The 16,168-nt window shown below is 36.9% G+C and overlaps 1 protein-coding gene across 2 annotated transcripts in view; it reads right to left on the bottom strand.

The window, feature by feature from the left end:
• LOC118763368 overlaps window positions 1-16,168 on the bottom strand; it is a 39,831-nt gene that overhangs the window by 3,011 nt on the left and 20,652 nt on the right. For both annotated transcript variants that reach the window (XM_036502870.1, XM_036502871.1), the window contains 2 exons: window positions 7,385-7,430; window positions 899-906 (listed from right to left, as the gene is read on the bottom strand). In XM_036502870.1, the coding sequence (XP_036358763.1) occupies window positions 899-906; window positions 7,385-7,430 (54 nt within the window). The remainder of the gene's footprint in view (window positions 1-898; window positions 907-7,384; window positions 7,431-16,168) is intronic.

The following is a 16,168-nucleotide window of genomic DNA, read 5'->3' as shown; positions in this document are numbered from 1 at the left end:
GCAGAGTGTAGCCTTAGTGGAAGCTTCATATGAAATTGCGGTAGAAATTGCTAAAGAAAAAAAGCCTCACACGATTGGAGAAATACTTCTAAAACTATGCATATTGAAAGCAGTAAATCGTTTTCTTGGCGAAGCCCGTGAAAAGAAGATACAGCAAGTAGTCCTGTCAAATATTACTATAGAGAGGCGCATTTCTAAAATGTCTATGGATGTGAAGGAGTAGGTTCTGACCGAAATCAAGGCGTCTCCGTTGTTCTCCTTTGAGCTCGATGAGTCAACACATGTAAGTTCATCTTCTCAGTCGCTTATCTTCGTGAGATACATTAATTCAGGTGACATTAAAGACGAATTCTTGTTCTGCACTGCACTTGAAACCACTACAAAATCTGATGATGTCATGGAAAAAGTTAAAAATTTTTTCCAGGAGGAAGGCCTTCAATGGGAAAACATGTGTGGGGTTTGTACGGATGGAGTACTGGCTACGCTGGGATCGAAGTCAGGAGTCTTGTCGAGAATGAAGAAGCTAGCACATCAAGTCAAAGGCATCCACTGCATGATCCACTGATATGCTCTCGTCAGTAAGACTCTCCATGCCTCTCTGCAGGAAGTGCTTGATTCTGTAATCAAAATTGTAAATTATGTAAAGACTGCAGCACTCAACACTCGGCTATTCAAAGAACTATGCAAAGGACGAAGTCCTTCTTTTCTACGTAGAAGTACGTTGGTTATCGAAAGGGAACGTTGTTAATCGTGTTTTCGTGATGAAAAATGAGATAAAGCTATTCCTGGAGGTTCAAAAAAAGAAAGATCTTGTAGCTCGCTTCGAAGATGAAGCATGGAATAAAAGGGTTGCGTACATTGAGGGCATTTTCAACCAACTGAACAAATTAAATTTAAAGCTTCAAGGAAAGGAAACATATATTCTCCTTTTTCAAGCTAGTCTCCGGACCGTTGTTTCCAAATTACAGGAAACAATGTTAACCATTTTTAAGTGTCACACGACAGGTAAGAAAGAATACAGAAAGAAACTCTACATACCAGTAAATTTTTGCTTGAAAACTGAGAACTTGATGAGCGGAATAAGGGACTGTGTTTGCAGTTTTTGTACTTAGAGATGGGAGTTTGAATAGGGAATACGCACAGGGTAGAACATGGTTTTCAGGTTGTGTGTACTATACAATTTTAAGTAACGGTCAAACACTAAATGGAAACCGTGTGTGTGTGTGAGTGCGTGTGTGTGTGTGTGTGTGTGTGTGTGTGTGTGTGTGTTATGTGTGTGTATGAGCTGGTGTGTGTGTGTTTATGTGTGTGTATGAGCTGGTGTGTGTGTGTTTATGTGTGTGTATGAGCTGGTGTGTGTGTGTTTATGTGTGTGTATGAGCTGGGGTGTGTGTGTGTAGCCATGGATGGACAACTATATATATATTAGATAGAATCATCAACGACTGTATAGTTGCATACCTTGGTATGAAAGTCTCCATCTTTGAGTCACACTTGAAACAAGCACTGGTAATAAAAGTCTGAAGGGAGAATAAAATTTGTAGTGCAAAAAATGCATAACTATAGAAAGGATAAGAAAAGCAAGCGAAAGATGACTAAAATCTTTAGCTTTTTCCTTACTATTAAACTATCTGTTACTGCATGTTAATAAATGTGACGCTTGAAGCGAAAGTTCATCTAATGCAGTAGTTCCGACAGTGGGCAGTACTGCCCCGCTGGAGACAGTGAAAAGATCCAGGGAGCGTTGAAAAAAAGTGGAGCGATAATGGTTTGGCCAAAAGCGAGCAGTGTATGTAAAAAAAATTGGGTTAATTAGGTTAAGTAATATTTATAAAATACAGTTGTTCTGAATTTGCTGCAAAAAGTAGTCCATGTTTGTGGTGGTGAGGGGGAAGAAGCGGGGCGCTAGAAAAGTGGCCTGCTTGCCAAGGGAGCGGTAACTTGCAAATATCTGTGAACCACTGACCTAATGTGTCGAGGTAAAGCCACATCTTAGATGTAAAATTGCAAGGGTTGAGGTGACTGGAAGATCACGAACGTAAGTTATATGTTAGTAAGCATTTAAACTGATTAGACTCACCGTGAGAATTTTGACAAAATATAAGCTTCTGTTAAGATAACCACATGGTTATCAGTAAAGAAGTTGACTTGTTGAAAGTAATATTTAGGGGGAAATAGTAGGTATACTTGCTACATTGGTGGAAGAAACAAAACTGCTCTTAATTCAACTTTCATCATGGAAGAGCAAGGAGCATCTTTAAAAATCTAAGAATATGACAGTGTCAATAATTCGGAAAGATTCACAGCTGGTAGGGATCTGTTTGATAGAAGCAAACCAACGGTATCACCTACACAGCATCAGCATCTCTAATGAAACTGGAAATTCTTAGACACCCAAATAGTCAAGAAACTTTTCGAGATTCTTAAAAGTATAATAAAACGTGGCAGCTACCCTTCGCGACATGTATATTCAAGTTAGATGTTGGGAATATTAGCTGCCGTGCTTGATAATACTTTTGAAAGTATGGAGAAGTTCCTTAACTGTCTTCTTACTCAGAAGTTGTCTCTGTTTCAGCTTAGAGATGAGACAGACCACTTTCTGGAAAAGAAACTCACTCCACACTTTTATCACCCGAAAAGAAATAAAAGCCAGCCTCCATGTCCAAGATCAGAAAAGATCGTTTTTCAACAAAAGTATTAGCTTAGAGATGAGACAGACCACTTTCTGGAAAAGAAACTCACTCCACACTTTTATCACCCGAAAAGAAATAAAAGCCAGCCTCCATGTCCAAGATCAGAAAAGATCGTTTTTCAACAAAAGTATTAGACTACTTAGTAATTATACTACAAGAAACAATTTAAACCAATGAACTAATAAGGAAAATATCAGAAATGCATCTGCCTGTGATTTGGACATTAAATTGATAGAACTAGATGATAATAGAAATTTTCAAAATGGATCTTGTATCATACTTTTGTGTAGCAGCGGGAAGATATTGTGAAGAACCTGATCTTGAGTATAAAACTATTGTTTAATAATACTCCAGGTCATTGCTAGATTCTCTTCACCCTTCAGACCTATATTCTTGTCGAGATAGTTTAACTATAAGCAAACATCACTTCCTTATTCCAACATATGAATTAGTGTGTAGTTTCTGATATCGACACCTATTACTTTTGCCGAACGTCTCGAACAACTTATTAAAGAAACTAATGACCAAGGGCAATTGAAAAAACTGACCACATCTAAAAAGAGCATAGGTAATATCAAAACAAACTGGGATGAGTGACAAAGAACTGCATTAAAAGAGTCTGGAAGAAACCGTGGCCAGAATCATTAAACGACTTCTTAGGACTTTACGAAGAAATAGTACCAGCATGCATCAGTGCCATCGATGAGTTGATCAATGAAGGAAGAAGGTAAAATGTCAATGCAAGCATTAATAGGAATTAACAGAGTTTCGTGGTAATGTATTTCAATCCTTGGGCTGCGGCCACGCTGGAACACAACTTTCAAAGTTTTGTTGAACAGATTGATCCCAGTTCTTATCTTTAAGTTCGGTACTTATTCTATCGATCTCGTTATGCCGAGCCGCTAATTTACGGGGACGTAAACAAAGCAACACAGTTTGTTAAGTGATGATGGGGAACAAATACAAACATAGACACACATATTTATATATACAAACATATACTCACACACACACACACACATACATATATGTATACAAATATACACACAAACGTAAGAGACGATTAGTAAGCATTTAGAATTAACTTTCAAATCCAGAAGACAAACAGAGCGAAAAGTAAAACAGAAGTAAAAACGTTGTTATAGCAAGAGAGTAGAAGCGCTGCTGAATAGTTTAGTAAACTATCTCATTAAGTATATTGAGACAAATGCAAGAAATAGATAGAACGACTCCAGCTCATGTCGAATGACTTAGAAAGTATAAATCTTATAAACTGGAACAAATTCAATAGTTTCAAACGCTAAAGTATAACTCACAAAAGAATATATAAATATATACAGTATCTCACAGAAGTATGTACACCCTTAAAACAATTTCGGTAAACTTGCTACTATTGTGATAATATTGAAGGAAATCAAACGAAATTTATACTGAATAACATATATTATACATGCAAACATTATCCAAATTTGGTGCACAAAACAATAAACATTTTCAAAGATATGAACGAAATATTAAGTTTTAAACGTTGCAAAAATATGTACACCCTAAAGGAAATTTGCTATATTCAATATTTTATCCACTTTTTTTTACTAAATTCAGATATTGCTGATAATTTCAATACTAATAAATTATTTCTCCTGGCATTTTTGCATTGATCATTGTTAATGCATCTGCAGGAATTCTGATTTGTGTACCATGGTGAAAATCATTATGATTAAAACGTCACCAAAAGGAAATGAATTGTCGGAAGATTTGAAGAAAATTATTTTTAATTTGCACAAGAATGGTTTAGGATACAAGTTAAATAGCAAACGAATACATATTAGCGTAAACACAGTTGCCAAAGTAATTCAGAAGTACAAAGCTACTGGACGGCTAAGTAATAAACATGGTCCAGGTCGTTCTACTATTTTAACTGCGTATGATATTCACCATACCCAACGTTGCGCGATGGACGATGGGCATCGAATCGCTTCATCTTTGGCCCAAGAAGTGTCTTCTGTTAGTGGAAATAATGTATCCGCCCAAACAGTTCGCCGAAGTTTGAATCAGCGCGGTCTTTATGGACGCATTCCTCGTAGGAGGCCTCTCCTCACGACCAGGCATAAATCAAGTCATCTTTCTTTTGCCAAAACCTATGTGAATAAGGGGAAGGAGTTTTGAAATAAAATTCTTTTATCTGACGCGACTAAAATCAACTTGTTTGGGTCAGATGGTATTAAACGAATATGGCGACGACCAGGTGAAGATAATAGCGACAGCTGCACCGTGCCTAGCGTGAAACACGGCGGCGGAAATGTTATGCTTTGGGTATGCATGGGTGAGGCTGGTGTGGGATGACCTACATTTATTGAGAGAACAATGGATTCAAGACTTTATTGTGACATATTGCAGAAAATGTTGAAAGCATGAAGGAACTGGGAAGACATTCCATGGTCCAACATGATAATGACATTAAACGCACTTCAAAGATGACGACTAAGATTTTATCAGATAAAAAGGTAAAGGCGTTGCCTTGGCCTACCATGTCACCTGATTTAAACCCATTAGGATATCCGTGAGGAGTTTTGAAAAGGAAGGTGAGGAGAATATTGTTGGGTAGAAGAGATAGTGAAAAACAAAATCGAAACAATGTTTGGAGGCAGGAAGAAGAGAATAGCCAAATAGATGAATCCTCCTCATACAGCGACTAAAAACAATTGTGATATCAAAGGTTAGATGGAGCTTGGTTACAGTGTGACTAGATTCCAAGAAATCATTCAATTCTGTCCTATTCATAGATGCTAGAGTCACTTCGACTTGCTATATTTCGAGATACCTTTATCAAGGCTATAAACAACTTAGTTAGTCTCGAACCACCATTCAGAAACTGAAAGCAGGAAGTGGTTTTCTTGCCAGTGACAGGATACTTCATGGCAGAAGTATATTTCAGTGTTGCAGTGCCACTATGATGATGTTTATGCTTTCAGTAATCCCTTATGGTTTTTGTTGAGAAAATTTGAAGGTTGACAAAATAACAGAAGCACGACCTTTTTTGATGTTTAACAATCAATTTTCTTTTCTCTGTTAGACTGCACATCAATTTTCCCCGCATTAATGTCCAATTTGATAATTTTCAATATTGAAAAAAATAATTTTTAAACTGGGGCAAAATAAGTAATGACTAATTTCAATAAACTCTTCTCTTTAACTACATGGTGCAGAACTGTATCAGGAAGAGAACCAGAATGAATAAGCACCCCATATAACCTCTCATAACTTTTATTGTTTGAAATTTTCAGAAGATTTTTGCGAATTTGTATTCTATACACGGGAATCCATACGACTATGAAAATCAACGAAAACTTTTGTGGGTGTGAGTGATTTAAGAGCTATTTAGCTGTAATTCTTAGCATGCCTCAAGACCAGCTGGTACACTCCCCTTTTACTTGTCATTCTGATGTTTTGATGTTTTTCAAAATCTTTCTCCCCATAAACACATTTAATGGTCTATTGCTGCGATTAAGCAAAAAAAAAAAATTCGGAATGTCCGTATATTAAACTGTGGTTCTTTTTGAAAAATTCGAAAAACTAAAAGAGAATTTTTAAATAGTTGTATGAATTCCCGTGTGTAGAACACAAATCCGCAAAAAACTTTTGAAAATTCCCAAAATATAAAAGTTATGAGAGGTTATATGGGGTGCTTAAACTAGTTTTCTGCCGAGAGCTGCTCCAGCAGATCATGAGAAGCTATAGAGAATATTTTATGTTGAGTTATTTGATTTAGTCGAGTTTCGTTAATTTCATATCGTGCCATTTTTCCATAATTCTCTTTCGTTTGACCTAGATATTTTAAAGTTTTGCTGAATTTCTGATCTTTCTAGTGTCTAAGAGTGGAAATTGATGAGTACGAGGTTTTCTTTCAAATGTTATTCTGAAAAATTTGAAGAGGCAAATTTACCTTATCTTGTCTTATTCATTTGGCCCCCATCTAAATTTGTCTTTAATATGCTGAAAGAGAGCGGAGATAATTTTGTGAAATAGTGTTTTGAAAGTTATAGTATTTTTGATGCATTTAGAGAAGGTCATTTGCCTAGCTGATATAGTTTTTGTAAGGTAGTGAACATTTGTAAAACTACTTTTTTGTAATTTTCTGTCATTTTATCGTATTCTATCCCCTTCTTCTCTCCTGCATTGTACTTTCCACAATGAACATAAAAACGAACACTGCAAGTGAATATGTGAGGAAAAGAATTGAATTTTGACACGTAAAGCGACATTTTTAGTCATTTATTTAAAATTTCTCTGCTAACTCATCACATCCAATTACATCCAATAGATGGGTTTTGAGATATAGATTTTCTATATTTCCATAACTTTAATTCTTATGTATGAAGGGCCCACAGAATTTCAAGTGCTCAGGCCCTCCATGGTTTAAATTCAGTCTTGGCTACGTAAAATACTGTTTAATTTATTCTTTTAGAGGTTTGAAGAACCGCGGAACTGGCATTCTTTGGTAAATAACTTCGAGGATGAAATGAGGTGTCTGGCGCCCATATACGTTTTTTACCAAAAATACTGCGTACTTTATCTCGTAATTTGTTCGCTACTTTTGTGAGGATACGACGACCCGCGCGATTATGTGAAGAGGAGACAGGTTTCCCTACATTTGATGCATTTCTTTCCAGTGAATCTCGATGTGGATATGATGGCTCTATAGTCTGAAAGTCTGATATATATCGTGGACTATGTAGTTGATGTGATCTAGTATCTTCCAGTGATTCTGGTGGTCGACTAGATGGTTGAAATGGCTCTACATTAATGTCATAGTTTGGTTGTTCAGTGGAGCGAAGGCGCCGTACTATTGATGCCCATTGTGATCTAGTAAGTTTCAGATCTTCTAATTGACTATATTGCTGTGAACGTGAACGGTCATGCTTGGAATTAGATGGCTCTACATTAATGTGATAGTCTGGTACATATCGGGAACTATGTGGTTGTTCAGTGGAGCGAAGGCGCCGTGCTATTAATGCCCATTGTGATCTAGTAAGTTTCAGATCTCCTAATTGACTGTATGGTTGTGAACGTGAACGGTTATGCTTGGAATTATGCTCTACATGAATGTGATAGTCTGATACATATCGTGAAGGTCGTCTACCAACTCTCAGTGCAGTTTTGTGTACGTGTGGTGGTCTTACATTTTGGTGATATTCTGGTACATATCGTGAAGTATGTGGTTGTGCAGTGAAGGGAGAGCCCCGGTTTTTTGATGCCCATCGTAATTTAGCAAGTTCCAGTGAATCTCGTAAGTGACTATATCGCCGTGGACGTGAAGTATGTGGTTGTGAAGCGATGTGGGAGCGCCGGTTTTTTAATGCCTTTCGTAATCTATCAATCTCGTAAATAACTATATCCAGTGAATCTCGTAATTGTCTATATTGCTGTGAACGTGAAAGGCCTTGCTTGGATTTTGGGCTAGCTGAATTATTATTCTGTAAATATGAAACACTCCGACGCCTGAGAGGCGCTGAAACTTTGCTTTCAGAAATTCTTCTACGAGGATAATTTGTTTTTCTTTCAGATCTGTTATATAACATGTCTACCATCGAAAGTCTGTATTCACATGACGACATACGGCGAGGATATGGTTTTGGTATATTGAGGTGTTGTTCGTGTGCTGTGAAATTTTGCCATTTCTCAAATGGTCTTCTAGTTGACGAAATTCCATCATTATTTTCTGGTTGTTCCTGCCTTAAACGTTTAGGAATATAGAACGAGCTTGTTAAATTTGTCTTACTATTTTGAATCCTTTCCGTGGCTGTATTAATGCGATGTGGGTTTATTCTTGATATCGAAGATATTTTTCCTCCTTTGATTATGCATTTTTTGTTCGTTGCAAAATTTTCCCCGTCTTCCTTCGGTAAAGAGTTATCTAATTCTGCGCTTCTCTTGTTCAATTTTACTGGATGTTTGTCAGGGCAGACATCCTTTTCTCCATTTAGTGTCTTACATTCCAATCTGTTGTTTACATACACGTTCTTATCGTCTGCTACTTCACATGCACTTCTCTTAGTTTTCTCATCTTTTGAGTAGTCATGTTTTGCTGTTTCATCATCATCGTTTAACTTGTCATTGTCTTGACCTTCCTTAACATCTATTTGAATCATTTCCATCACATCACCAATATGATTCTCAGTATTATTTTCACGATCGTCGTCTCGAGAATCAATGTGTCCAGTTTTTCCTTCTGTAAAATCCTCGCCTTCATTCAGTTCTGTAGTTTTGTGTAATCCCTCATTTAGAACATCTGGATATTGCGAATGGTCAGCCATTTTTTCAGTTTCGGAATAGAGGTTCTCATAACACTTCGAAAAAATATAATTCTCCGTGGTATTCATTTTGGTCACCTCAAATTGACTCTCAATGCAGAGAAATGAAACTCAGTGATTGAAAAATGATTTCCGTTCAACTATGACGTCATCAATGAATGTGACAGTCATTTTGGCATCGTGTATTATTATTATTATTATTATTATTATTATAAGTAGTAGTAGTAGTAGTAGTAGTAGTAGTAGTAGTAGTAGTAGTAGTAGTAGTAGTAGTAGTAGTAGTAGTAGCAGTAGTACTAGCATCGCTAACCAAACCCTATTTCTCTCTGCCTCCGAGGCTCAAAACCACCACTGATGGCGACAGCAGCTACAGCCGTTCAAGAATTTGGACCTGGAGATTTCCATTTCCAGGGACTGAGAGAGCCACCTCCTAGTGGTGTCCGGCGTCAACGAAGAGCCCTCGACTACAACAAGACGACCAACGGTTTTTTTTTTCTTCAAAAGTCTGGGATCTCCCGCCCCTAAGCCCTAGACCATCACCCAATCACCCTTACCCGTCTTGTTGCTTAACAACAACAACAGAAGCAGCAGCAGCAACGGCGGTCACCAGTCAAATTTCACACGTTAATATGAATATTATTTCAAATATATATAACAGCTGATAATGGTTCAATTGGTGAAACAATAAACAAAATGTCTAGCTGTATTCAGTTACGTATATTTCCGTTCTGTATTCAAACATTGTGGTTGGTAAGATGAGCACTAATTAAATACCGAAGTAGATTTTAATTAACTATTTCTTCATCTTAAAATGTTCAGTTTCCATCATAAAATTGCAGTTTCGTGGTTATGCTAAAAAATCATAGAAGCATCTAATCGATTCCAATACCGAAATACAAGCCACAAAATATATCTACCTAGAATTGGAAAAACTCAATCGCAAGTGTGTATTTCGTGCTACGCTGAATATTACGAAATGATAAGAGGATCATTTTATTGCCCAAGTCGTTTGGGAGAGCGTGTATTTCGTACCTGATAAAATAAGTTCGTGTCGACCAGATTTTGTAGCTTCACTAAAGTCCAGTTAAGTTACATGTAGCTGAGATAAGAACTAAAGCCGCATGCCGAACAGAGTAACTGAATTTTCTGGGAAATGAATTGAGAGGAAACCATTCTCGAAAGTTCGAAAGGAGGTGGTGGTAAAGATCTACAAAACTTCGATAGTTTATTAATTCTTTACTATTTGGTTATATAGCTACTTTGAAACAACTACTGTTTTACTACCCCAAATGTTACTTAGCGAGGTCTCAGAATGCTATAACTTGTAGACACGAGCTATGACAATGAACAGATTTAATTGTCGCTTGACAAACAAGTTTTCTTAAAACCCATCGGTGTAGCTAAGCAATAGTCTTGAGGGAAGTGTAGAGTGAGGAAAAGTGCTTGTTATTGGAAGAGTTGTCAAGTATTGTCACATTTCTATCAGCTAGATATCATGATACCTTCTTTTATATTATAGAAGACTAGCGAAGTGTTCAAGTGAGGATGATTGGACATACACGCGTTTGTCATGAGTGTACTTTGAGCAGACATTTTCCGATGTACTTTAGGTTGAGGAAAATAGATAATTTCGAAAGTCACTTGGTCTAGTAGTCATACAAATTAATATCGTTATCTCTTCATCATGTTAAAACATCCAGCTGAATATGATGTGGACAAGGCTGAAAGACCTCTTAAAAGGTATTTTCTTCTTTAAACGAAACATTGTAAACTGTCTTTAAGTATCACGGGACGTGGAAGAAAGAATAGAGAAAGAAACTTTACATGCCAGTAAACTTTTTCCTAAAAGGTGAGAATTTAATGAGTGGAATAAGGGACTGATTTTGCAGTTTTGCTTAGAAATAGGAGTTTGAACAGGGAATAGGCTCAGAGTTAGAGGACGGTTTTCAGGTGTGTGCCTTACCATCTTAAAGCAACGGTCACCCACTGAAAGGAAACCTTGTGTGTGTATCTATGTGTGTGTATGTATATGTATATGTGTGTATATGCATGCTTATGTATGTATGTATAGGTGTGTGCGTACATGCACGTGTGTGTGCATGAATGCGTGTTCGGATGTGTGTGTGAGAGGTTCTGTGTATGTAATCAAGAATGAGAAACAATATATATAAGATAGAATCACATCACCAATGAATGCACAGTTGCATACCATGCTAGAAACTCCCCATCCTTGAGTCACACTTGACGCAATCACTGGTAATAAAAGTCTGAAAGGAGAATAAAATTCGTAGTCCAAAAGCTCTGCATAACTATAGAAAGGATAAGTAAAACAAATGAAAAATATCTAAAAACTTGAGCCTTTTCCTTACTTCTAAACTGTCTGCCATCCCATATACACATGCATACACACACACATATACATATACATACACACACATAGATACACACACAAGGTTTCCTTTCAATGGGTGACCGTTTATCTAAGACGTTAAGGCACACACACCTGAAAACCGTCCTCTAACTCTGAGCCTATTCCCTGTTCAAACTCCTATTTCTAAGCAAAACTGCAAAATCAGTCCCTTATTCCACTCATTAAATTCTCACCTTTTAGGAAAAAGTTTACTGGCATGTAAAGTTTCTTTCTCTATTCTTTCTTCCACGTCCCGTGATACTTAAAGACAGTTTACAATGTTTCGTTTAAAGAAGAAAATACCTTTTAAGAGGTCTTTCAGCCTTGTCCACATCATATTCAGCTGGATGTTTTAACATGATGAAGAGATAACGATATTAATTTGTATGACTACTAGACCAAGTGACTTTCGAAATTATCTATTTTCCTCAACCTAAAGTACATCGGAAAATGTCTGCTCAAAGTACACTCATGACAAACGCGTGTATGTCCAATCATCCTCTCTTGAACACTTCGCTAGTCTTCTATAATATAAAAGAAGATATCATGATATCTAGCTGATAGAAATGCGACAATACTTGACAACTCTTCCAATAACAAGCACTTTTCCTCACTCTACACTTCCCTCAAGACTATTGCTTAGCTACACCGATGGGTTTTAAGAAAACTTGTTTGTCAAGCGACAATTAAATCTGTTCATTGTCATAGCTCGTGTCTACAAGTTATAGCATTCTGAGACCTCGCTAAGTAACATTTGGGGTAGTAAAACAATAGTTGTTTCAAAGTAGCTATATAACCAAATAGTAAAGAATTAATAAACTATCGAAGTTTTGTAGATCTTTACCAACCCTCCTTTCGAACTTTCGGGAATGGCTTCCTCTCAATTCATTTCCCAGAAAATTCAGTTACTCTGTTTGACATGCGGCTTTAGTTCTTATCTCAGCTACATGTAACTTAACTGGACATTAGTGAAGCTACAAAATCTGGTCGACACGAACTTATTTTATCAGGTACGAAATACACGCTCTCCCAAACGACTTCGGCAATAAAATGATCCTCTTATCATTTCGTAATATTCAGCGTAGCACGAAATACACACTTGCGATTGAGTTTTTCCAATTCTAGGTAGATATATTTTGTGGCTTGTCTTTCGGTGTTGGAATCGATTAGATACCTCTATGAATTTTTAGCATAACCACGAAACTGCAATTTTATGATGGAAACTGAAAATTTTAAGATGAAGAAATAGTTAATTAAAATCTACTTCAGTATTTAATTAGTGCTCATCTTACCAACCACAATGTTTGAATACAGAACGGAAATATACGTAACTGAATACAGCTAGACATTTTGTTTATTGTTTCACCAATTGAACCATTATCAGCTGTTATATATATTTGAAATAATATTCATATTAACGTGTGGAATTTGACTGGTGACCGCCGCTGTTGCTGCTGTCGCCATCAGTAGTGGTTTTGAGTCTCGGAGTCAGAGAGAATTAGGGTTTGGTTAGCAGCTGCTGCTGCTGCTGCTGCTACTACTACTACTACTACTACTACTAATAATAATAATAATAAATAATAATAATAATAATAATAATAATAATAATACTGGACTAAACTAAACGCAAAAGAAATAGACAAAGAAAAATCCCAGCAATGGTTGAGAAGTTCAGGACTCAAAGCAGAAACAGAGGGATTTTTAATTGCAGCACAAGACCAAAGCCTCCCCACCAGAAATTACCAAAAACATGTAATGAAAAGAAATATTACAAGTAACTGCAGAATATGTGGAGATGGACAAGAAACAATAAATCATATTATCGCTAGCTGCCCAGACCTGGCTAAGAAGGAATATATTCACAGACATGACAGAGTTGGAACCTACATACATTGGAAGCTATGCCAACATTATGGAATAACAACAGAAAAAAGATGGTATAGGCACACACCAGAAAAGGTCACAGAAAACGAGAAAGCAACCATACTCTGGGATATGCCGATACACACAGATAGAGAAATTAAGGCCAACAGACCAGATATAGTTGTCAGAGATCATGAAGAAAAAAAATGCTTTCTAATTGATGTATCAATACCGGCTGATGACAACGTGTCTCTAAAAGAAATGGAGAAACTCTCAAAATACAAAGACCTGGAAATAGAGGTAACTAGAATGTGGAATCTGAAAACAGAAACAATTCCTATCATAGTAGGTGCATTAGGCATGATAAAAAAATATTCAGACAAATACATAACAAAAACACCAGGACTTACAAACACATATAACATACAGAAAATTGCACTACTAGGCACTGCACACATCCTACGCAGAACACTTTCCATACAATAACCATCAGAGCATCACAACAAATCACAGCACATACCCAAGGCACACAGAGCTGTGCCCGGTAGTGAAGTGAAAGCACGCTATAAAAATAAAACTACTGAATAATAATAATAATAATAATAATAATAATAATATAATAATAATAATAATAATAATAATAATAATAATAATAATAATAATAAATGATGCCAAAATGACTGTCACATTCATTGATGACGTCATAGTTGAAAGGAAATCATTATTAAACCATTTAGTTTCATTTCTCTGCATTGAGAGTCAATTTGAGGTGACCAGAATGAATACCACAGAGAGTTATGTTTTTTCGAAGTGTTATAAGAACCTCTGTTCCGAAACTGAAAAAATGGCTGGCCATTCGCAATATCCAGATGTTCTAAATGAGGGATTACACAAAACTACAGAACTGAATGAAGGCGAGGATTTTACAGAAGAAAATACTGGACACATTGATTCTCGAGACGACGATCGTGAAAATAATACTGAGAATCATATTGGTGATGTGATGGAAACGATTCAAATAGATGTTATGGAAGATCAAAACAATAACCAGTTAAATGATGATGATGAAATAGCAAAACATGACTATTCAAAAGACGAGAAAACTAAGAGATGTGTATGTGAAGTAGCAGACGATAAGAACATGTATGTAAACAACAAATTGGAGTGTAAGACACTGAATGGAGAAAAGGATGTCTGCCGTGACAAACATCCAGTAAAATTGAACAAGAGAAGCGCAGAATTAGATAACTTTTCACCAAAAGAAGACGAGGAAAATTTTGCAACGAACAAAAAATACATAATCAAAGGAGGAAAAATATCTTCCATATCAAGAATAAACCCACATCGCATTAATACAGCCACGGAAAGGATTCAAAATAGTAAGACAAATTTAACATGCTCGTTCTATATTCCTAAACGTTCAAGGCAGGAACAACCAGAAAATAATGATGGAATTTCGTCAACTAGAAGACCATTTGAGGAATGCCAAAATTTCACAACACACGAACAACACCTCAGTATACCAAAACCATATCCTCACCGTATGTCGTCATGTGAATACAGACTTTCGGTGGTAGACATATCATATTACAGATCTGAAAGAAAAACAAATTATCCTCATAGAAGAATTTCTGAAAGCAAAGTTTCAGCGCCTCTTCGGTGTTGGAGTGTTTCATATTTACAGAATAATAATAATTCAGCAAGCCCAAAATCCAAGCAAGGCCTTTCACGTTCACAGCAATATAGTCAATTACGAGATTCACTGGATATAGTCAATTACGAGATTGATGGATTACGAAAGGCATTGAAAAACCGGGGCTCTCACGTCACTTCACAACCACATACTTCACGATATGTATCAGAATATCACCACAATGTAGGACCACCACACGTACACAAAACTGCACTGAGAGTTGATATACGACCTCCACGATATGTATCAGACTATGACATTAATGTAGAGCCATTTCAACCAGCTAGTCGGCCATCAGAATCACTGGAACATACTAGATCATATCAACTACATAGTCCGCGATATATATCAGAATATTTCCATACCGTAAAACCATTACGCAAACGTGGAGCTGCACTGAAAATTGATAGACGACCTCCACGATATGTATCAGACTATCACATTCATGTAGAGCCATCTAATTCCAAGCATGACCGTTCACGTTCACAACTATACAGTCAATTAGGAGATCTGAAACTTACTAGATCACAATGGGAAGCAATAGTACGGCGCCTTCGCTCCGCTGAACAACCACATAGTTCCCGATATGTACTAGACCATGACATTAATGTAGAGCCATCTAATTCCAAGCATGACCGTTCACGTTCACAACTATACAGTCAATTAGGAGATCTGAAACTTACTAGATCACAATGGGAAGCAATAGTACGGCGCCTTCGCTCCACTGAACAACCACATAGTTCCCGATATGTACTAGACCATGACATTAATGTAGAGCCATCTAATTCCAAGCATGACCGTTCACGTTCACAGCAATATAGTCAATTAGGAGATCTGAAACTTACTAGATCACAATGGGAGGCAATAGTACGGCGCCTTCGCTCCACTGAACAACCACATAGTTCCCGATATGTACCAGACTATCACATTCATGTAGAGCCATCTAATTCCAAGCATGACCGTTCACGTTCACAGCAATATAGTCAATTAGGAGATCTGAAATTTACTAGATCACAATGGGAAGCAATAGCACGTCGCCTTCGCTCCACTGAACAACCAGACTATGACATTAATGTAGAGCCATTTCAACCATCTAGTCGACCACCAGAATCACTGGAAGATACTAGATCACATCAACTACATAGTCCAGAGCTATCATATCTACATCGAGATTCACTGGAACGAATTGCATCAAATG

This window comes from Octopus sinensis, linkage group LG5, assembly GCF_006345805.1.
Source record: "Octopus sinensis linkage group LG5, ASM634580v1, whole genome shotgun sequence".
Classification (NCBI taxonomy): domain Eukaryota; kingdom Metazoa; phylum Mollusca; class Cephalopoda; order Octopoda; family Octopodidae; genus Octopus; species Octopus sinensis.
This window is presented reverse-complemented; position numbering and strand designations above follow the sequence as displayed.